This window comes from Paracoccidioides lutzii (genome assembly GCF_000150705.2).
Source record: "Paracoccidioides lutzii Pb01 unplaced genomic scaffold supercont2.26, whole genome shotgun sequence".
Taxonomy (NCBI): domain Eukaryota; kingdom Fungi; phylum Ascomycota; class Eurotiomycetes; order Onygenales; family Ajellomycetaceae; genus Paracoccidioides; species Paracoccidioides lutzii.
The window spans coordinates 308005-330766 of NW_015440972.1; the positions used below are offsets into that span (position 1 = coordinate 308005).

The window sequence follows — 22762 nt, forward strand, 5'->3', positions numbered from 1 at the left end:
GTGATCTCACCTTCTTCACCTCTATAAAATCCTGCTTCTCTATCGTTGAAATCGCTGTGGATATCCTAAATCCCCACCTAATTTCCTCATCCTTGACGTAGAACAAAACCCCACTAACAACCCGTCTTTATTATATTCGTCATATCATTTCTGCCCTTCACGAAAATAATTTGCCTCCTGTCGTTCAGCCTGGAAATATTTATACTTTTGGTCGGCGCAACCTGTTGCGTTCTTGAGCGTTTCGTTGGTTTAACCATAACTAACCGACCTTTAAGCCACATTACTGTTGAGACGTCCGACGGAAGTAATTATCTAGAGTGCGTGGGCAGGAATTCCAGACACTTAAAAAACTGTGCTTTTATATTGCAGAGACGAGTGATTTGTTTCGAACTAAGCGCATTTTGCGGTCGTCACACCGAGAACATACATATACTCTGTTTTGACATTCCTGAGCTCCACAATCCTCTCACCCTTTGGATTTCGTCAGTGCAGCCTTATTTTTAGCCTGAATCGAGGTTTCCCATTCCCGTCTACCACGCTGAAGTGCGATCGCTGATACTACTGAGCAAGCAATCTATACACGCGAGGGTTGTGGCGACTGTTAAAAGGCGGTTGTCGGGCGGCGGTCGAGGAGGAACGAACCGAATCCCAAGAATACAAAATCTAGAAAAAAAAGGAAGAAGTCTCTTGAAGAGGAAAGGCCAGGATCCAGTTCCCTGAGATTAAGAGACAGAGGTGGGGTCGGTCGTCCTCTGGGCGCAATGATTGCGGGTACATCCCGATATACTTCACTGTTGTCCTGGAACTTCACACCCGATTCTACACCTCGACAATCCCCTGAGCCCTCGGACTGTGATCAGACGAGGAGCACGCTATGGAAGGTTGGCAGCCCTCTTCGAGGCCTCTCAGTCTAGCTATCCCGAATTTCGCTCCTCGACCCACGCTAGATGATGTACTGTCCAACACATCATCACCACCTTACACACTGTCAGCATTCATGGCCTTCCTTTCTCAAAACCACTGCCTAGAAACCCTCGAATTTACTATGGAGGCAAATAGATACCGGGATAGCTATTACGCCGATCCAACCAAAACACAACATCTGTGTATGCTCTTTCAGAGGATATTGAAGGCGTACATCGTTCCCGCAGCACCCCGTGAGATCAATGTATCAAGCGAAGTCCGCGACGATCTCTTAAGCCATTCAAACTCACCCACTCCGCCTCCACCAGAAACATTACGCCCCGCTGTCAACAGAATGCGAGATCTAATGGAAGAATCAATATTCATTCCATTCCTCAACAGCCAAAGCCCGCCCTCAATGCCCGATTCACACTACGACGAAATGGCAGCTCATGATGATAGCCAAATGGGACTCCACGCCTCCATGCGCCGGCAGCTATCCCCACAGCCATCTTGTTTGTCACCGCGTTCACCAGCAACAGGGCTTGCTCTACAGCAGCTCAAAATATCAGGAGGGATGGGCAGATCCGGGTCTCGAAGTTCGGGCTATGCCCTCTCCCCACTGAGCGGCGACTCAGGTTCCGCCAATCTCACAGACGATTCTGGAAGTATGACATCCAGTCTTGGTGCCGGTGAGCCAATGACACCACCCACCACGCCACCATCAAGTGATGTACCCTTACATTTTGGTCCCTCAGGCCACAATCCCAAATTCAGACCGGCAGATAACGCTTGGAAGAAGATGGGCTTGAAGCTCGGTTGGAAGAAGAGGGCTGGAGGACCTGGTTCGAAAGATGGGCGGTTTCCTGCCACGGAAGAGGAATGATGCTTAGGGGTCTTTTTGGCCCCCATTCCCATATTGATTGATATAAATCCCCCCCCCTTCCCTTTTCTTTTTGCAGTGTAGCGTTGTTACCATGTGAGCCTGTATATGAAGCATCTCAACCATGATCTCCCTCACCGCAATAACCACACCCACAACCTCACTGTTCTTCTCTCTTTTCATTTTCTTGTTTTTCTCACTTAGTTGCATGCTCTTGACAATGCTTTCTCTTCTCCTCTCTCTTTGGTCTAGCTTCTTTCTTTTTGTCTTGCATGTATCGGACGGTTTAGCATGCATTTCTGTTAATATCTGGTGGATTGCATTTTTTTCTATGCCCCTTATATTAGTATGTTTTGTCGTTGATTTTGTTGTTAGGGCATGTATACCCATTACGTGCGTTTTCCATTAGCATGCGACAGTTTATTTTGTTTCGAAACCTCTTGCCCCCAAAAAGGATCTGCGTCTCAAATTCTTCTCTCTCTATCCCTGTTTCTTTTCTTTTGGGTGGGTTTTGTCTAATTGCTTTGCCTACCGTTGGACTTTTACGAAATGTTTGGATGTTTTTTATTGTTGTCTGCTTGCGGCATCTGGGCATGCCAGTACTCATGAGATTTAGAATAGATGATTATTTCCCACATACCCTTCCCCATAACATTTCATTTTAATTTATCAAGATCACCCTCCTGAACTTACCGGTATTGCAGCTACTTTCCACCTCCTGTATTTCATCATGAACTACCGACCATTATCCTAGGGGGCATTAACTACTACGGTAGTTACGATTACCACGAAAACATAAAAAGAGCTCAGTGTTTCTACATCCTTTTTTTGTCTTGCCATCTCATCTGACAAAGTCAAAGAATTGAAAAAGCTCAGGGAGAATAAGAATGTAATTTATTAATCATTTTTAAAGCAATTTGCGATACTTCTACTTTCTTTGTCCTCTCCGCCCCCTTCCCCCTTCCGGGGCTGAATTGTATTTATCAACTTTTAACAACGTGGTGGCTGAAAGTTAGGGAAGATGCTTCAGCCTCCTTTCCACCGTTCCGCCCCTTGTACTCTTGTTTCTTCTTTATCAGCCCACGCAAACGTCCATTATTCCAAGGTTGGTTGACTGGTGTTTGCAAGACCGCAAAAAGCATAGGAGGGAACCAGGGAAGCAACTGGGCATAATTTTGCAAGTAAGCGGGGGGGTTTATCAGTTGCAACGTAAGTTATGGAATAGTCGGTGGTACCCACAAACCTTCCCTATCTCCATATATAACTGTAGCCTATTCCCCCCATCTTATCTCCCTACTATTTTTCTCCCCATTGCTTATAAAACTCAATTAAGCCCCCAATACACATCGCCAATCAAACCACCTCAGATATGTGGCGTATCAGATATAACCTTCCTTCCCGTAAGCTATAAATAATAAAAGACTTTTTTTTTTTTTTTTTTTTTTTTTTTTTTTTTTTTTGGTTTTCTTTAGCTTGGTTCTTCCCCTCAAAACCCCACCGCTACCCGCTTTGAGTTCTGCTGCCGCTGTACGGTAGTTACGTATGTATCTACAGTACATGTATTTTACGTCAAGTTCACAACTTTCTCCGGCGCGACTGGCTGCATGCGAACCGGAATGTAGGGCATATAGCCTGCTCCCCCCCTGCCGCGAGGATACGAAGACGGCGTCCCTGACGCGTTTTGTGTTGCCATGTTGTCAGTGGGTTTGGGGGGAAAAGGGCAGGCATTAGTAAATGCTGCATCTGCTACGTACATACAAAATCGCCCCACTCTTGCGGGGGTAAATTGGGGGTGGGCGGAGAGCGGGAGGGGTGCATGCCTTCTTCGCAAACTGGAGATTTGAGGGTGTGTATTGGTCTCAATGTATTCAAAAACCCGGGTGTTCCATGCACCCACACAAGCTATTCTCGAACGGGCCCATGGAGGAGTAAACATCAATCCCCAAACGGAGCTTAAATCATTTGAAACGGTAGCACATTGAAGCCTGGTTTTTGTTTGGTGGGTGAGAGGGTTTTGGGAATGTCATTTTCTATTTGACTCTTAGAGCGCCGTTTATATGGATTCTTCACTTAGATCAGTTGCATGTGATTCATTATAGTGGTTGGAGTTGGCCGTTTCAATGCTCTTTACATCTCAAGTTAGGAGGCTATAAGAAGGGTGTTTCCTCAGAAAGCTCACTACCGAAGAACCATGCGGCATGCCTTATTCTTAACACGAAGATCTTGATAGAGTGTAGGACATGAATCCAATGGCTTGTTAAAATATTGCACCTATAGTGGTATTATTATGGAAAATTATTATTTGCTGTTCTGTTTAGAGGGTCAGAAGGTAGCCTGCCTAAAGTCATACTTCAAAGATTGTTAGAACATTTTCTTATATATTCAACCCCACTCTGTGAAATGTTGCCAGTTCGTTTCTTTAAATTCCGGGATTTGATGTTGGCAAACTGGACTGTGGTTAGGCTGCAGGTCTTCAGGGGCGGAGGTCTCTAGTGGCATCTTCCACATAGTTGAGCCACGGGAACGAGATCTATCATGGTTCCATTGAATCACGTCCCTTCGGCGGGTGGGATGGATGCCGCCGCCCCATGCACATATTTATCCACGCATTGATACCGAGGCGCGTATGGGCGCATGACATGAAAAAGATGAAAACAATAGGCGTGCTCGTCGGTTTGCCACGAACCCAGAACTGCGACGAGCCCAGAGAACACCCATCTATGGCATTGGCCACCGAAATATCTCATCCTACAACCTCAAGCCTCCTACCTGCGTTCGTTTCTAGAGACGGCGAGTCAATATCCCACCCGGCATCTTTCAAGCGTGATATCTGGCCAGCGAAATTCATAGAATGTGTCTGCAGCGTGGATTCAAGAATCGAGAGCATCGTGTCCGGATTTGAAACGTCAGCAGCGGTGTCCTTGTAATTTTTCTTGCGGTTTTGACGTTCCAGTTTCACCTCTCCCTTCGTAATTGGGCTATTGTTGTTCTTTTCAGCATCTTCCGTTGTCTTCATGAGGTGCTTCGCAACCAGAAGCGCATGGCTCCATGCTTTTAGTTGCGAAACAGGTTTCACATTATTCTTCAGGACAATTGTTCCCTTTTTACTAACAGGGTTGAACCATAAAATATATTCCTCTTTCTCAAAGAGACGTAACAGCCTGGGAATATCAATTGGGATGTCACGGATGGAATTTGCTCGACAACTTACGTTCGAGCTACGGAGTAACTCTTGAAACGCAATTCCTATTCGACAGAATCCCAATGTCGTGGAGGAAGCTTTCCAGCGGAGAATTCCATCACGCTCAAAAATCCTTTCACATTTGGATGTTTGTTTTGGGGTTAGAGCACGGCCTTCTTCGAAGAGCGTTGAAAAGACGATATTAGCTCGTTGACGGTTTAGAGTGGTCATGTTGACTGCACGCACTGCAGCGTAGTTTGTTGAGAGGTGGATTAGAAGGAGAAATATGAGGGTTAACCCTGTCGTTAAAGGGGTGGAGATGTGTGAAACAACGAGACTTCCGCACTGTGATTCAATTAGTTAGAATGATGTATGGCACGCTAGGAAGAAGACAGCTCTTTTCTTTTATTTACTTACCAGCATTCCCAAAAGCGAAATTACGGTTTCCTGACTTGAATCTTTCTAAAATACTTTCGTTATTATGCGTCTTATGAAAACTAGATTGATACCCCCTCATCACTAGGATTCCAAGAGGGTAAACAAGCCATAAGACACTAACAGCATTCAACTCCCCCAGATTACCCCATTTCGCAAAATGACTGCTCAGGCTTGCCTTCGAGCTTCCCGCAGCCACTCCACACAAAGCCCTTAAGATACTGGAGAAAGTCAAAAGTACAACTCTCAGGTGTTTCGGAAATGCCGGGGATAGACACTCAACCACCATTGCCGAATCATTGAGGACGTCGGCGGCAAGTCTGTACAACTTGCACTCAGGCTCGAGTGATGTTCCAAGCCGGTGGGCAAACAGAATAGTGGCTATCCTGCCCATGCTTTCTTGAAGGACGCTGTGTAGCAAAGCTACCGTTGGGGATGCGGATGCATCTCCGACTCCTACACCTAATATATAGGATTTAGGTCAGATTTTTATTTATTTATTTACTTTTGCGGCTGATTCATGGACATATTTAGCGTACCTTGTAGCACAGCGCGGGATGCCAGTAGTCCGGCAATTGAGCTTGAGAATGCTTGTAGTGAATCCTAAATAGGCGGGCTGTCAGCTCAAATATCCTCTAGGAATGCTAACAGCGGTGCACGTACATATATTTGATATCTTCAAATATGTGTGCAGAAAACTAGTTAGCTTGGGTCATCCCAGAGAAGATTAACATAGCGAATGTAATAGGGGAATTCGCTCAGTTGGAGGCCCAACAGTATGCACTAAACCTCCTTGGACATTCTGACATACTAGGGCTAGACACAACGTTACCTATACTATTCCTTTGATAATAAAACTTTATATTTGCGGTTATTTTCGAGAGCAAGAAATAACAGACTGTGTCAAGCTCCGGCAAACATTGGGCGAGGTTTGGGTATAGATGCATCGAGAACAGGAAATCACTCACTCCATGTAGTCATCGCTGACGCTATGGGGATAGCCCGCAGGGAGGAAAACGATCAGAAGAGAGGTTAGGTATGAAGGAGACTCCTTTCGTGAAGGCCTCTACAGTTATATAAGTATTATAAGTTAGCAGCTGGTAGTTGCGGCTTTGGCGATGAAGTCCAGTATTCCTCATTGGACCAGGAGGAGAGTCCCATCTTCCTCCTCCTCCCCTCCCCCCGGCCACAAAACCACCACGCAGAAATGGAGTAGATTGAAATAATAACAATAATACATGCGCAAGGACGAGAGAAATGGCTAGCAATATAGAAAACTCATGCGGAAACAAGTAAAGCAGAGAGAAGCAGAAATAAACACGATAGAGACACTATGTAAGGTGTTTGTTGATTGCTAAGGAGGCCGAACTTCGCAAGGAAACAAATAGAAAAACAAGCTTGCAACCTAGGAAGAGAACATACGACAACATCAACTCTGCGCCTCTGACGGTGAGAAGCAGCACCTTCAGGAGAATCCCGGATACGAGGTTGTAGGGATTCCGTCGTCGCCGAGTAGATGTATGTTGCGGTTGGTTCACCTATTTCATTGGTTTCTCTGATGGTTATTGCATCGTTGGAAGGCATTGTCGTTTGCTCTGCCTAATAATTAGCTCGATGGTACGTTCGGTGTAATATCTCCATCCATAAATCTGTTGTTGAGTATCGATTTCGTCCTCTATTTAAGCCAATAGTTGTTGAGGAGATGTTGAGGTCGTGGGGTTGGGAGATCATTTGCTATTGTTGTTGTTCCAGTCACGGTTTTGACTAGCCAACTAATTGAGTTGTGGAAATTACATATCTAGGAAACCCGTTCTGGATTCCAAACCGTCCTCAACTGATTTCCTCCTGTCAATCCAATGGCCACAGACCCACAAGCCCAAATAGCAAACCACCTCCTCACGACCAAATCCCTTCCTGTTTCCCGCACCTGGCTCACCCAATTCCTCTCCTCGCAGCGTGTAGCAACGACTCCCCTTTCCACTCTCACGCAAACCGCCTTATTCCGATTGCTAGCTTCCGATTTTACAACATCCCTCTCTGCAACAAACCCCTCACACATTCTCCCGGAGGACATTTCAGACCCCGCTATAAAAGAACGGCACGTTTCCGGGCCGGTCCCGTTGCAAGTACTTGATATAGAGGATATAGGGAGCAGTCTATGGAGCCAAGTCGAAGCAATTGAGAAAATTGAGCGGGGAGAAGAAACGCGTGGAAGAGAAATAATACACACTGTAACGCGCGACGAGACTGGGGAGGTTGAGGCTGTTAATAATAACACTAGTAACGCCTCTACGAATGCAGCTGGAGCAAATAGCAATGCACCAGGAGCACAGAATACATCATTCTCTAATTCTGCTAAGGGTGGGACACATCAGTTAGTGCTCCAGGATGTGAAAGGAACAAAGGTGGTCGCAATCGAATTGAAACCTGTTGAAGATGTTGGGATTACAAAAATGCCAATTGGTGCAAAGATGGTAGTAACCAATGCAACAGTTGCGAGGGGGATGTTGTTGCTTGAGCCAGACTGTGTTGATGTGCTCGGGGGGAAGATTGAGGCATTGAATAGGCAGTGGACACAGGAGAGGAAAAATAGGCTGTTGAGTAGGTTGGAAGACCAGGCTGCTATAACAGCTTCATGAACTTTTATCAAAACATTTTCACCTATTCTCCTTCATATATTTTCAAATCACTAACCATCAGTAAAATCAATTTTGGCCAATTATGACTCTGATAAAGTGGAAAAGTTCTTTCCAATCATCTGATTCCCAAGGAGCTATCGTTATGACTCTTAACTACTGCATCTTGATGGCCAGAATGGATGTAGTATCAGCTCCGATGCATTAAATGTTCCCTTGGGAAGTTATAATTTGGAGTGCAGTTTGTAATGCCATTTCAGCTGGGCATGGCTCAGAAGACACTTTGGACGTGCAGCTCATCTCTGTAGCAAGTACAACGCAGGCATTATGAACATGTTAGCTTCTTGACACTGTCTCAGCGCTTTTGATGTATCAGACTGCTTGGCAAATCCAAGAGAGACAATTCCTGTGAGGAGTTTTAATGACTTTCACCCGATCGTGGATGTCAACAATATCACCTTATTCACATCTCCTGCAAGTCAGATTCAACTGCTTCAAATTGCATTCTCATCAGCATTCAATAAAGTCATGACATCCAAAAGAGTAACTTCGTCAACATGTGTAGGGGTGCTTTGCAATACAATACAAAATGTTGCACCTGAGCTAGCTGCGTCCCTTTCCTCTTCCCCCCCATTTAGCCCACAAGACTTGTTTGTATCAAGTAGACAATACTACGTCGGGTGAGGTCTTCACTTCCTGCAAAGCATTATGAAACATATCAATTGCCCTGTCCATGTCTTTTGAGATAAAAGTAAGCCAGTCCGGCTTGTCAGATAAGCTTAGAGTTAAAAACTCTTCTAAGCCACTCTCAGATGTTATAAGCTTAGAGCAGTCTTGTGCACTTTCCGCAGCACCTCAGTCACATCTGCCTTTGCCTGAGCAAAGCGTGATAGTGATGATGTCGTCTCTGATGATTCATAACTCTGTTTCCAATAGCAGTGCACACCATTTTCAAGGCTCGAATCAGCAGCGGTAGAGCTTCTCATTCTCTCAGCCAAACATGGGCTGGAAAGTGCTGAAATGGGAGGTTGGAGGGTGATTTGCTTTTCCTTTATGCAGCGGTGATTTGCTAGGGCTGCAGATCGCACATGATGATTGGTGGCAGGAAAGACTATCTACCTTTTTTTTTTTCTTTTTCCTTTTGGGATATGCAAGCTCTAGAATTGAACTACGAAAAGAGCACGGGGCTCTGCCCCTTTGACCGCTATTGAGGGGGGAGGAGAATACTTTATGGAAACTGGAGCGATTGTGATTGAGTACTGCGGAGAGTGTATCGAAAGCCCTATCTGACACATTGTGAGATTGTTTGAAGAAAGAAAAGCCTGGCCAAGCAAAATCAATACCCATAGCGAGGTTGCAAATAACATCAGCAGAACTGTAACTTTTAACAAACAAGCCAACAACGCCCAACAGCAGATAATAGCGTGACAACAGTAGTACCAAGAAGACCTGAATCATATATGTCTGCGCATCCCATAACCCATGATAACTTTGGAGAGACGAACCCATAATAACCCTGAGATAGGAAATTGGAGATACAACAGCGGCGGCGACTTGAAGAGAATGAGAAGAGAGGGGTAAGGACGGGCACGGCGATGTCGACGGCACAACCGACTGCCCAACGCCGAGGATGTCTAGCCTACTGGGATGACTCTCGTCATTTCCTAGCAGCCCTGGCCCTGTAGAAGCCATAAGAACCACCACGGACGTCCTAGTAGAATTCATATACGGGGAAGAGTATCATCACGACTGCCCTTCCCATATATTCATGCGAACAAGCTGGCTCCGCCCGTCTCGACGGCATCGATCTCCTCTTGCGTCCAGGTCATGCGGCGGAATCTCTCCGGCAGCTCGTTTCGGTCGAAATATTCGCCCTTCCTGGGTGCGACGGTCCCGAGAGATGCGCCCGTCTGGCCTCCGATGGCACCTCCGTATATTCCGTTGGATTGCGGGGTGTAGTTCAGCGGACCGTGCTGTTGTGCCTTGGCTCTGTAGGAGGCGAATGACTCGGGGAGAGAGGAGGAAGGGGAGGCGGGGTGGACGCGGGGGGAATGGTCAACGGACTCTGGAAGAGAATGCACGGGTTAGTCAAGGGATGTGGCAGATGGCTTCTTAGGGAGTCTCCTCTCTCTCCCTCCTGTCCTTGGGAGGGGCACATACTGGGAACAGAGCGTTTTCCAATGAATTTAATCAGTGGAGTTCTAGCGGCGGCGGCTTGCTGCAGAATAGCTGATGCACGCATTGTAATTAATTGAGATTGTGCAGGAGAGGAGTCGTGGGATCGTTGCTTAGGTGCGTTGCTAGGAGAGATGGAAAGTGCTAGCTGCTAGCTGCCGCAGGTATTGACACAAGATGGAATATATACACGACGCCCGTTGACCAACAGTTTCTATTCTCCGTCTCTGCCAGCTGAAGAATTGATCTGTCCTGTGCGGGAGTGGCTGGGTGAGCGGACAGAAGAGGGAGAGTTTTTGGGATGGTTATTATAGTTAATACTGGGAGTGGCATTAACTATGAATTAGCAGAGGCGACTTGTTTATTTAAACTAACTAGTTAGGCCTTTGGGACGTTGTGGCACAGCGCAAGCCGTTGAGATATTTAAGCGTTGCAGCAGCCTTTGGTTAGTATGTAGGCAAGCAGCAAAACGCACAAATCAAGGCGGAGCGTTAATGTTACTTGAAGCTGTGAATGATGAAAATTGCCCATTAGAAGGTTCCAAGGTTTAACGAACGAGTTGCCAGCCAGCAATAATTAATCTGCTTGCCTTCTGCACCGCCGAGCAGCCCAGCTCCAGAACCAAACATTGAGCATTCCTCTTCCTCTAGCTTGCCCCGCCCTGTGTTAGATCCGATGCCAGCTGGGACGGAGAGAGGAAGAATAATAGCACCACCCCTGAGGGCTCTATGCACGTGTCATCGGCAGTCGTTATAACCAGTGAGTGGTTGCCAGCACGAAATGTGGCCTGACAATTTAATAATAATAATAATAATAATAATAATAATAATAATAATAATAATAATAATAATAATAAAATACCCCGTTATCATCGTCCATACGGGGTTCCTGCCACCCCGCGGCCGTTAGACCCCATATCGGTGGTAAATCGAATCACTCGATGCTATTATTGCGCATTATTGTGTGTATTACCGATGTGGCCATTTTCAAGTTACAAACCACGCCATCGTAGGCTTTCTGACAAATCCCCCGTTCCCGCCTCCCTCGTGGCTTTGGCATCCGAAAACACCCGGACCGATCCCATGGCTTGACAGCTTTTCTCCAGGTGGCTGCGCCTGTTTCCGCTTGTTTCCGCTAATTATATCTCTCTTCCTTCCTGCATCCCTCTCCTTGCCCAGGAACACAACGAGCCGCCGCAGCCGATCCATCCCTTGAATCACGGGACTGCCGTTTCATGTGATTTCGGGAAACATGTTTATAGAAACAAATGGGGCAGCTTTGTAGGCTGTAGCATAGTTATCGTGTGACGGCTGGGACGCGATTGCACACATGGCGCGGTGAGTGCGTTCCCACGAAGCCGCAGATGAGAACGCACCGGGGATATAATCTTAGCCGACTATACCCTTGTGAAATATTCCGCCGCTATCCTTGCGGAACACCAAGGCGTGTCGGGCCTTTTTCAACTCGGAAGCTTTTTTTTTATTATTTTTGCCCAGTGATTAGTTTTAAGGTTTCCGCAATTGACACTGATATTCCTGACATTGTTAAAGGGGAGCCCGGTGTGTTGCCGTAACTATTAAGCGACGATAAACAATTGCGGAAAAGTCAACAGTGGAATTACTACTAAAAGGATCTTATCCAAAAATATGCCCTCATGATGAATGGCCAGAGAGCGGTGGAATATATATGACACCACTGTAATCATATAGAGACATTTTCAAATCAACCGGGTTGGTCATTCCGCTCATAGCGAAGAGATCGCTGTCCCTGAGTCATTAGGAAATCGACCTGACCGGTGAGGAGGACAGCCATTTCTGGTCACGTGGCTTGGATATTCGAACTTCACCTAAAGCTTCGATATATCTATACAATCAGCAGTAATATCATTTGACATTGGAATTCGGAAACGTCAATAGCCTGGGCTTTTCTTTTTATCGAGTCTATTTTTTTTTTACTATCATCCATTGATTTTTTTTTTTTTTTCCTGTGCTGTCCGATAACTACTCTACATCGGGTGCCCGTCTTCAATCTGCTTGCTTCATGAGAACACGAGACAATCTGCGACCGTGTTCATAAATCATCCTCCCTGCAAAATATCTAGCTTCCACACTTCCAGAAAGAAAACGTCTGTTTTTTGTTCTATCGGACTAAAAAGCCCTGACAGTCTCTCTAAGCATCCACATATTATTGGATGATCTCTATGAAAATACATACAATAAACTTCAGAACAAGACAGTGCAGTTGTTCTACCGATAACATATGCATGAACTCCTGCTCTTCGCTTCCGTGCCAGCGAAGCAACATCATGATTTGCTGCAACAGCTCTCCGGTCTTACTGCCATGCAGCCGACCCGCACTTTCGAGCGACATCTGATTTTCAAAGCCTACAGGAAACCGGGCTTTATAAAAACGCGCCCAGGTGGTAGCCAGGATGTGCAAGCTCCCGAGGTCCAGAGGCTCAATAAGCTTCTGAATGGAGGATTGTATTATACGCAGGTTGTGGGCAATGTCCGGGAAAGGGACTTTGGCTCCGTACCTCCTCCTTCCTCTGTGTCGGCATCTGCGTCTGCTTCACAGCCAAGAGCAGATGATAGTGCTCAGGCGCAAGAAGCATCGTCACTGATGAACGGAACTGCTCCCGCTACCGTAGAGGGCGGATATGTCGCGGCGGACCAGCAGTCATGGAGATTGGAATTTAAGGATACGCCGGAGGCTGGGCAACGACCTGCAGTTACTTCGCGGTTTGTGGGGAGTGCGAAACTCCCTTCTGGAAATATACTTGCTGAGATGAAAGCTTGGGGGTTTGAGTAAGTTTTTTATTTTTCCACGAAGCCCTAGACATGCACGTTACATTCAGTTTTGAGCTAGGCACTAAGTTGTTATTCCTATGTAGCTTCGTCTCTGAATATGTTCTTGAAGGCCATACATTTATCCTTGATGACACGGTATTGCTGGTGCACCGGGTGCTCACCTTCCCACCCGGCAATGCTGGGTGTGGCGGTGGTGGCAGCGAAGCAACATCAACGCCAACCAGTTATCTACCCCCTTTGGATAAGATGGTACCATTGGACTCTAGCGGCGCGTATGTTTTGCAAGCTTCTATTACGGTTAAAGAGAGCGGCAACCCGGACATGCTGAAGACTAACTCGCAGCGACTTCTGGGATTGAAAGAGCGTTTGAAGTTTGTTGTGAAGCTGGAGCCTGCGGATAGGCTTTCTCTTGATACGAGGGTGAAGTGAAATGCCAGGTTAAATAAACTTCAGTGTAATAATAATATAGCAAACATGAGCGGATATGAGCTGAGATGTCGTCAATCGAAGTGGTTGATATCAATGTGATCTGACTGGTAGAATGGTTGCCACGAATAAAACTTAAGATTGACAACCATACAAAATGCATGCCCCAAACTTATATTCGATATGGATTTAGATATCCCTCACTGGACAGCTCTTTATATGCCCTGTTTCAACCTTACATGCAGGCATCAAGATAAACCTAGAAATCAATTTAAGCCACGTGACTTGGCGACCCAATCAACGCGTACTTGCGATTTCAACTGAGAGAGAGTGTACCTATCACTTAGTTGGTATTGAGATCCTAGTATCCTACCCATCGTCAAGCTCAAGACAGTTATATATATGGCTTCGTCGCCCCTCACAGTCCTTCCAGTTGCCCGTGGCACATTTTCATCTACCCAGCTTAATGCTGGCCCGGTTTTCCCTTACATACGATCAATCATGACAGGCACTAAGAGAATAATACCGGATGGAGCTATCTCCCCTCCCCCGTCGAAACGCACAGCTACAGGAGCGGTGACCAGTGAGTGTATTCCTAAATATATTGTCCGGCCTCAATAACGATCAGAAGCAGCTAACAGATGGTCTACTTGTAGACAACAGGACTCTATCCGACTTTTTCACGCCCTTGTCCCAAAAGAAGCCTGATATAACCACTTGGAGGATAGTCAACAATAGCTGTGTAGTGGGAAAATACCACTCGGAACAGGCTGCAGAAGCTGTCAAATCCGGATCGAAACGAAGAGTTGCTGCCTTCGATCTTGTATGTTGAAATACAGATGTTGGAAACAGAGTATAGTTAGGATCTAATCCGGATAGGATTCTACCCTGATCGCAACAAAATCTGGCAGACGGTTTGCAACAAATGAGAATGATTGGAAATGGTGGAACCCAAATGTTCCTAAAAAGCTGAAGGAGCTGAATGATGAAGGGTTCGTTGTGGACCTCACTTCTTCCATGCCAATTGCTAGTTGTTCTTTGTTGAGTGTTTCATGTCTGTTTACAGGTACCTGGTCGTCGTTCTGTCGAATCAAAAAGGCATAAGCCTGAAGAAGGACCTTAAAGGTGGTAGGCTGGAGTCGAAGAGCTTGTCAATATTCAAGCAAAAGGTTGCGGCGGTTATGCAAACTTTAAATGTACCATTTGCCGTTTACGCCGCGACGGAAAACGATGAATTCAGAAAGCCGCGCATGGGGATGTGGAGGGAGATGGTCGATGATTACGATCTCGACGTTTGTAATTCCTTAGATCTGAAACATTCTATTTTTGTTGGTGATGCTGCTGGTCGTGAAGGCGACCATTCCTGTGTGGATCGGTCTGGACCCCCTAAACCACTGACCCCTAGCATCGTTTCTAGTGTGCTGATATACCGTACACAGTGATTTTGCATCAAACGTCGGAATCCTTTTCAAGACTCCCGAAGAATTTTTCTTGAACGAAGACCCCAAGCCGATTATAAGACATTTTGATCCCAAGGCCTACATCGTTGGCACATCGGAAGACATACGTAGGCGATTCATTTCTTCCTAATTTCCTAGTGGATTCCAGATTCCTCTGATCTCTATGTCACGTCTTAACCACGCATACTAAAATGTAATCATGCTGCAGATATATCATTTGAGAAGAAAAATGATCCCGAACTTGTCATATTTTGTGGAAGTCCGGGGTCAGGGAAATCGACGTTTTATTGGAGATACCTGGAGCCCCTTGGTTATGAGCGAGTGAATCAAGATATTCTAAAAAGCGTAAGACACTTTGACTCTGTCCTGTTCTTAGAGAGAATTAGAATACCAATATTTGCCTTATATGTACTAACATGAGTTTATTCTGCACTCGAAGCGGTCAAACTGTCTCAAGGCCGCAAGAGAGCATTTAAAAGTGGGAAATTCGGTAGCTGTTGGTACGACACAGGTTTTTGCTCTCCTTTTACTTTGAATTCTTTAATCTCACACTTACTCCTTTCCTTTTCTAGACAATACAAATGCGGATTCGGAAACCCGTGCATATTGGATCGAACTTGCGAAGGAATTTTCAGTTCCTATCCGGTGTATCTATCTAAACACTCCGCTGCAAATCTGCAGGCACAACGATGCTGTGCGTTCAGCCAACCCAAAGATGGTGTGTAATCAAGCCATCCCTAATTATTTACTTCGTCCATATATCGCTCTTTATGGGCGTTGAAAGAGAGAAGCTGGTTCCTAAGTTACTGTTGAACAGGAGTCGCTAAATCCTGAATCCCGCACCGCTCTCCCGGGAATAGCTTTTGGAGATTTCATGCGTCGATTCCGTGAACCCACCCTCTCCGAAGGGTTTCAAGACATTACTCAGGTCGAGTTCAAATTCCAGGGGGAATCTGCTGCCAAGGAGGTTTGGGGGCAGTTCTGGGTTTGATACCGCCACCAAAACTGGCATTTCCTTCACGTTTATGAAGATTGAAAATTGATAACGACTTTTCCGTTTGCATAGCTTTGGCTGGCTTACTTCTTTTATCGTTCCTTGTTTTCGATTGATATATAGATTGGTTTCCGTTCCAGAAGACGAAGAAGATGTCTGTATAGGTAAGCATACGCTAATTTGAGAGAAAACACTCCGATTCATGGAGTAATTTTCATCGCGTCGATGGTTTTCGAAGTTTGCTTTCGATTTTAATGTAAACCGGTTATTTTATAGAAAGTCGTCGCGCATTTCTTTACAACTCCTATGGTTGAGGAACTTCATCAAGAATCGGGCATTATTAATGCATGTTGAGGCCTTCATATTTATAGAAGATGGGTGAAGAATAGCTGCTCCGTATATAAAAATGCTACATATCCTTCTGCCTGAAGATCTACACTACGAGTCAACGGCTAAGCTTCTGATACAACACGCTTAACGAAAACCCCTGCCATCTTCGCAATTTTTATCCTACGCTTGTCCAGTGACTGTTCGAAAAAGTCAAGCTAAGAATGAGTTATGCTCGACTAATAAGGCCAAGCCCCGCCAAGTGGCTCAGGGGTATTGTTTGATAGGCGCGATATTGAACGGCACGGCTGTCTATTTGAAGCGATATAAAACGGACATGATCCTCCAGAATGAAATCTGTGCACATTCTGCAGCACAATGAGCTCTATCTCATGTTTCTCGGAGGGCCCTGGACTTGTAGTCATGTTCCCCTCTTACGCATCTCTCTCCAACGAGCCGATCCGCGACGTGGATCTGACAAGTTCGCTGTATACCAATATGGACACACATATCCCATCCCACGAAGGATGGTAACGCTGCCTACGGGGATCAAGTAAAGAATATTGAAAACAGACATAGTTGGTATTCTAGGTTCGTACTCGACTAGTGATTCTGGGAACCCAGTGACTGACTGTATTCTGAGCCTCCTGGCTCTTGCAGCGACAGTTGCAGTTCTCGCAGCTTATTTCAACGTGGAAAATGCCAGAATTACCCAATACATCATTGTATGTATAAAACTCAGAAATCAACGGCGGATTTGACATTCGAAAAATGATTGACGAACGTTCATGTTCAACGCTGATATTTCCGTCTCGCGTCAAGGCCTCGGTTCTGTTCGCCGTTGGAACCTCTATCACTCAGCTGAAGTGGCTGTGGTTAAAAGGTACGAGACGCTTGCAAGATTTACAGCTTTTGATGATGCTGGTCGAGGCCCTTTGGGTCTCTTCATTTGGTCTTTTACCTTCGTGGAGGGTGAGCCTATATGTCAGTGACGCTCTCGACTAACAAACTTGATATGAGACAGTCTAACATATCCACCTAGACATCTTGCATCCCTTGGTGCTTGGGTGGTTATTTTCCGTATGGTGTTGGAGCAACTGGTTGTGTACCAAAAGAGATCGTATATAAGAGTCGGCTCAGGCCTCGGTTTCACGTATTAACAATGTGACATATGCTACCCAAAGTAAGGAAACAGTGTTCTCAAACCCATCATCTCTCAGCTTAATGCTTATGGCATTTCCCCATCCAGGGATGGAAGACCTTTCAATGGGGTCTGTTTTGCAGCAAGGTCTTATGAACGCCATTTTCAATAGAGACGCTGCTCCTAAACTCAAACCATCTTGCCCTACGGGGAACTGCACTTGGCGCCACCCCTGCATTCTCTCGGGTTTAGCAGCTATTATGTTGATATTGTAGATAAGGTTATATTGGAGGGGGCATGTACTCCCAGGAGATTTTCTAGAAATGGAGAAAACCTGCGCCATTTTGTTTCCGCATGGTTCTTCCTGTCGTCAGTCCCTATGATGGATCTGGAGCAGCCTCTTACGTCTCTTGGCTCCTGAATTACGTACCGGACATAGGCGTCGACTTCTCAGTCGGAGCCCCGAAGATTACGGAACATATGCGGAAAGTGCACAACCCGCTCTTTGCCCTAGGCTGTCTAGAATTAAACTACACTTCACTCACAAACACAAAACCCATCTCTGCAGCTATGGAGTGTATGTTTCCTTGCTGCCTCCAGCGATATGACGTCTCCGTTAAGGACGACGTCCCCGTCTCAAAGGTCGCCACTGTTCAGCAGGCGTCAATGGACAAGCTTTCTGGGTGAAATGTGACGGCCCCTATTCTCACAAGGAAAGCCAAGGAGAAGATGACCATGTTCGTCGTAAACCAGGTAGCCAGTCACAGCGTGTGGCGTGCTCTCAACCTACATATCCTTGGCAACGCAATGACATGGCCTGAATCAACCGAATACTTCAACCGAATACTTCATCCCTTCCAACGATTTCATTGGAATAATGCGAACCGTTCGTGACAAAGCCCATATGATGGAGATTGCTGCCCTCTCACACATTTATTTGTTGACAACAAAACAAAAGGAAAATACGGCTCGGATGTTGGGATTTGAACGTCGAGCGGTATAGCCTTCAAGACGTATATCCATCAGCGTGGGAAGTTGTCGGAAAATAATCCGCACACTCCAAGAATCCCTATACAAATATAGACGGGCAGGACACAAAGAGGAGGAGCGAATTCCTGAAAAGAGAGAGAACGGAATCCATCAACAGCACTGAGGGAATCGAGCGGGAAAACTCACTCGTTCCTACGTCATTTATCAGCCTCGTATTCAACGCGAACCACTCAATCCATGCCAACAACCGACAAGATCAATTTCTTACTCATTTGCGAAGGTTACGTACTGTTTCAACCTAGGCCATGATACAACCTAACAACACCCATTTTACATCGGGCAAGGTCTTTAAACGGGAGAGCTCCCTGAGCAACTGCAAACATATATCCCACACTGATGGCTAAACATGCTACACAACTTATTCTCTACTGATTTCGCGTAAAACCAACTATTTATTTTCCGCAACAAATATTAATTCAAAGAAAGTGTTCAACAGTGGAAACACTATTTTGGATACAACATCTCACATAGACCTAGAACTTCATTCTGTATTGCTCGCCGGTCCAGCTCAAGTCAATTTCCTTAAGTACCCAGAGGTACATTTCAGTACATACAGAGCTCCAGAGGCCCAACTTCAATACACCTTGAAATGTATATAGATAAAACATAAACACAACTACAACATGAGTTGTAGATAGCATACTCATTTTCAAATAAACTTTTCTGATTTTATTGTCTTTTGTAAGGATACTTTCCTCTTCTACATATCGACGATTTTTGTGTATTTTGTCTGTTTCGACACCAGGTACTGATACATCATATATTATCATGTATCCGAACCAACCAACGCGCCCATCACTCTCTGTGTCTACGACTAAAAAACCACCACACATACCATACCCAATTTATAAGTATAAGAATAGCCATATCCCCAGTCTAGCACATCCACTTGTCTCCTCTCCTCCGTCTCCCTCCCCGGCCAATCCCGCCACGAACCATCATCCCTTCCATTCTGCGTCACGGTTATGGGGTTGCCAGGTTCGTAATACTCGTACAGTAGGACACCAAGGAATAATACAAAAGGAAGCCATGCGATGATTAAACATGTTGTCTAAGGATGGGGATGGGGTATCAAAGAAGGTGGACATTAGGTACCGGGCCTCGCAGAGAAGTAGTATCAAGCCAAAGATTAGGAACAAAATTAAAAACCATACAGTACACAATAAACATTATGATGAATGGGGGATGCGGTAAGCGAATCTATTTAAGAGTAGGGTTATAGGATAGGAACGGGGCGGGTAGTTTAGGGTATGAAATGAAGCGGAACACTATGCATGTCAAATGTTGTCTGCATAATAATATACCTCGCAAGGACAGAGTGATCAGCCAGGTAGATAAGTGGTGAGTAGGACGACCGGCCCATTCGATATTAAGCTTGGTGGGGAGGGAAAAGAAGAGGAGAGTAAAGCAATGAAATGGGGAAAGACATTTGCGTGTTCGGAACGATGCAGTTTGTCTGTTGCGATACCGCGGCTTTTTTGCTTCAGCCCTTCACAGCCGTTGCCGTCTTCTCTCCAGCAGTTAGTTTATAGCTAATTGTTCTATGTCCACCTCATCAATTCAATGACCCCTTTCTAGAAATAAAATAATAGCGGGAGCGTGTCCAGCTAGAGCAAAATTCGCCGACTTGGCTATATGGGTGTAAACAGGAAGAAAAGGTAAGAATTGGGGTAATACGGTCTCTCAGTAAAAACTTCCATATGGCTGTAGCAGAAAAAAAGAAAACCTGGAAAACATGAATCATGTAAATAGTAATAAATGGAAGATCTGGGGTATAATAAATTGGTAGGAGGTAGTAAAAATGAATAGACAATCAAGGCACTACGGGGGGGGTGGGAAACAGGAATGAAAGACAACTAAATGGGATATCAAGGAGCGTAAAGGTATCATCATCATATCGTTGGAATGAAAGCCAAAAAGGAGCGTCATCGTCATCACGTAATATTTGATTAGTCATCACACGGTAGGTATTGGGAAAGGAGTCGGGTGGGAAAACAAAGAAAAGCCATGATAAAAACGAACACATGGCTGAGTAGATGGTACACATGGATGAGACGGCTCGGAGGAAATCAATTAAGAAAATGGGCAAGGGGAAAAAGACATGATAATGCGATACAAGGGTTCGAAAGTGCCAAAATCAAGTCGACTCTGCAACTTCATTTTCTAGTTTATTTTCTCTGGTTGATCAAGCTTTCACCCCAGAAGGACTAAATAAGTCCCGGAGGAACTTGAAAATTGTCCGTTTTTTCGACTTCCAAGTCCTACCAGATGACATCTGTGGTGGCCCAGGAGCTACAGACATCGGCCCTACAATATCTTCATCACCTAGATCTGGAAACTTCTCCTTGTCCAGCTTGGGGATTTTGACAGCTTCAACCAGGTGGACATGTTTCATAATAATGGGCTTGCTGTCCATTCTGACAGGGTTGCCCTTGCTATCTTCCAAGCCTGCGACGAGTTGGTCATGCGTTTCTCTCCACCGTGCATCGACGGAGTCCCATTTTTCTTCTGTTAGGTAGTAGATGTTGGAGGTAAGGCCGTAATGTTCACGGATGCGGATGAGATGCTTCGCGTAGTTGCAGCGGGCGCGGGACCAGTTTGTTGTGTGTGATTCCAAGGCTTCGAGAGTTCGGGTTTGGGGGAGGTAGGGTTCGGGCCTGATGGTGAAGTTGGCGTGGCCTAGTTTGTTCGACCATGCGTCATTTGGTTCTGGCATTGCGACTGGGGAAATGTCTGGGACTTGCCCTATGGCAGCTACTAGTTGTCGACTTATGGATGATAGGGAGGGTTGATTTGATAATGGGGGTGAAGGTAAGCATGCTGGTCGGGAGGTGTCCAGGGAGTTGTGGGAGGTGGTTGGGTGTGAAGTGTCAGTCACATCTGCGACGGAGGGGGATTGCAATGGTGATTGAATGAGGGATATGTCATCCCCTTTCAGGAATTCCATCATCATAGGTGGCAAAAGCGGTGTTGTCGCCTTCGGTTGAATCTCTGTTATACTTTGACGATTTGCCTTGTCAATATCCAGGCCTGGAATACCGGCCTCGTTTAACCGATCTTCAAATATCGTTCTCGCTGGCGAAGAAGAATTCTGACTGTGTCGAATAGATAGAGAGCTGACTGCGGGCCTCACTAACATCGATGTTGCGGAATTGGCACGCGATCGCAATGATTCATCATATTTCCCCAAAACTGCAGCAGTATCTGGTCTCTGTTTTTGTTTCCATTTGGATGACATGGAAGTAAATCGGGTACTTATTCGAGATATACCGTGAAAAGAGGCAGATTGGGTATTTTCGGGTTTTCGTTTCTTAGGCGTACCGGCGCTTTCTACAACATCGTCGGAAAGGTCGTATTCATGAGACCCCAATATCATGTCATCACCGCCACCAACACGATCACCCGTGTGAATCTTGTTAAAATGACCTGTAATTTGACCAAAACCGATGTCAAAACTAGGAAAATGATGGTTTCTAATTTCAGTGCCACAGGAACACTTACGAAAATATGGACAGCCTCCAACAGGACTTGTCTCGCGCTCAAGTGGTTCCTCCTTCACATCGGTCAATTGTGTCTTCATCGCGCTGTACCCCTCAGAGAGGCTCCCGAGACCAGGGGAAGATGCTAGCGACGAGGTGGAGCTGGGGAATCTGTTATGGGTTCTCGTGGAGAAGAGCGAAACGGCAGGGGATCCTGGGTTGGACGACGCGACGGATTGCGGTGACTGCGGGTAGGGAATGGCGAAGGGCAGAGACTGAGTTGATTCCATGTCTGAGTGTGTGCTTTCGCGTTTGGTTGCTTCGAAGAGTTGTGACAGACGAAACATTGTCACGAAATAATATCCTTTTTGCTTCTTTTTAAGAAACGTTCTTAGGGCAATTGAGTATACGGCATGGTATAATATAAGTGCGGTTGTGGTGGCGCGTGTATGCCTTGTGAGGCCTTGAAGAACGACTTTGCAGGTGACAAGCCCAACACGCGATAAAATACGTGGAATTGAGGGGATGGCAGTCAAGGATCTAAGCTGGCAAAGGTGTGATGATTTTCTCCACAACTTCAGACACAACAACGGCAAGAAAGGGAACGCGGAGATGTTCGTGGAGGTGATATCGCTCTTTATCCTGTTTGACCACAACCTGATCCAACAGTTGTGCGGTGTTGGTTGTATGGATGGATGGATGTATGTACCGAAGGAGATAGCAGACTTGTTCTGCTGGCGTGTAGGATGGCGTTACCGCATTCGACAGTTGCTAGTAAATTATTTTAAAGACCCCCAAGACTAGCGGCGAGTGATCTTAATACGATACGGCGGGAAGAGACAACAGCAACGACGCACAGGAT

At 45.8% G+C, this 22762-nt stretch overlaps 9 protein-coding genes across 9 annotated transcripts; 5 read left to right on the top strand and 4 right to left on the bottom strand.

Moving 5' to 3' along the window:
- Positions 1-874: 874 nt before the first annotated feature.
- PAAG_07645 (regulator of G protein signaling domain-containing protein) lies at positions 875-1789 on the top strand (the record flags this gene model as incomplete). The annotated part of the gene is made up of 1 exon (XM_002790300.2): positions 875-1789. The coding sequence occupies one exon, from the start codon at positions 875-877 to the stop codon at positions 1787-1789; it is 915 nt and encodes a 304-aa protein (XP_002790346.1).
- A 2740-nt stretch (positions 1790-4529) lies between these two features.
- PAAG_07647 (DUF647 domain-containing protein) lies at positions 4530-6986 on the bottom strand (the record flags this gene model as incomplete). Its single annotated transcript, XM_015846286.1, has 7 exons — positions 4530-5312; positions 5385-5429; positions 5527-5864; positions 5942-6005; positions 6261-6300; positions 6371-6468; positions 6825-6986. The coding sequence occupies 7 exons, from the start codon at positions 6984-6986 to the stop codon at positions 4530-4532; spliced, it is 1530 nt and encodes a 509-aa protein (XP_015700769.1).
- Positions 6987-7258: 272 nt separating this feature from the next.
- Positions 7259-8041, top strand: PAAG_07648 (hypothetical protein; the record flags this gene model as incomplete). Its single annotated transcript, XM_002790303.1, has 1 exon — positions 7259-8041. One exon carries the CDS (start codon positions 7259-7261, stop codon positions 8039-8041), a length of 783 nt encoding a protein of 260 aa, XP_002790349.1.
- A 1763-nt stretch (positions 8042-9804) lies between these two features.
- PAAG_07649 (hypothetical protein) lies at positions 9805-10280 on the bottom strand (the record flags this gene model as incomplete). Its single annotated transcript, XM_002790304.2, has 2 exons — positions 9805-10103; positions 10199-10280. 2 exons carry the CDS (start codon positions 10278-10280, stop codon positions 9805-9807), a joined length of 381 nt encoding a protein of 126 aa, XP_002790350.1.
- Positions 10281-10743: 463 nt separating this feature from the next.
- Positions 10744-11421, bottom strand: PAAG_07650 (hypothetical protein; the record flags this gene model as incomplete). The annotated part of the gene is made up of 3 exons (XM_002790305.2): positions 10744-10939; positions 11095-11156; positions 11209-11421. 3 exons carry the CDS (start codon positions 11419-11421, stop codon positions 10744-10746), a joined length of 471 nt encoding a protein of 156 aa, XP_002790351.2.
- Positions 11422-12472: 1051 nt separating this feature from the next.
- On the top strand, positions 12473-15900 carry PAAG_07651 (bifunctional polynucleotide phosphatase/kinase; the record flags this gene model as incomplete). Its single annotated transcript, XM_015846287.1, has 11 exons — positions 12473-13020; positions 13107-13443; positions 13912-14032; positions 14106-14272; positions 14329-14441; positions 14516-14824; positions 14889-15016; positions 15118-15254; positions 15349-15409; positions 15482-15627; positions 15727-15900. 11 exons carry the CDS (start codon positions 12473-12475, stop codon positions 15898-15900), a joined length of 2241 nt encoding a protein of 746 aa, XP_015700770.1.
- Positions 15901-16653: 753 nt separating this feature from the next.
- PAAG_12441 (hypothetical protein) lies at positions 16654-17235 on the top strand (the record flags this gene model as incomplete). Its single annotated transcript, XM_015847927.1, has 3 exons — positions 16654-16760; positions 16874-16955; positions 17053-17235. 3 exons carry the CDS (start codon positions 16654-16656, stop codon positions 17233-17235), a joined length of 372 nt encoding a protein of 123 aa, XP_015702466.1.
- A 490-nt stretch (positions 17236-17725) lies between these two features.
- On the top strand, positions 17726-18058 carry PAAG_12442 (hypothetical protein; the record flags this gene model as incomplete). Its single annotated transcript, XM_015847928.1, has 1 exon — positions 17726-18058. One exon carries the CDS (start codon positions 17726-17728, stop codon positions 18056-18058), a length of 333 nt encoding a protein of 110 aa, XP_015702467.1.
- Positions 18059-20606: 2548 nt separating this feature from the next.
- Positions 20607-22247, bottom strand: PAAG_07654 (hypothetical protein; the record flags this gene model as incomplete). Its single annotated transcript, XM_015846288.1, has 2 exons — positions 20607-21847; positions 21923-22247. The coding sequence occupies 2 exons, from the start codon at positions 22245-22247 to the stop codon at positions 20607-20609; spliced, it is 1566 nt and encodes a 521-aa protein (XP_015700771.1).
- Positions 22248-22762: the final 515 nt, after the last annotated feature.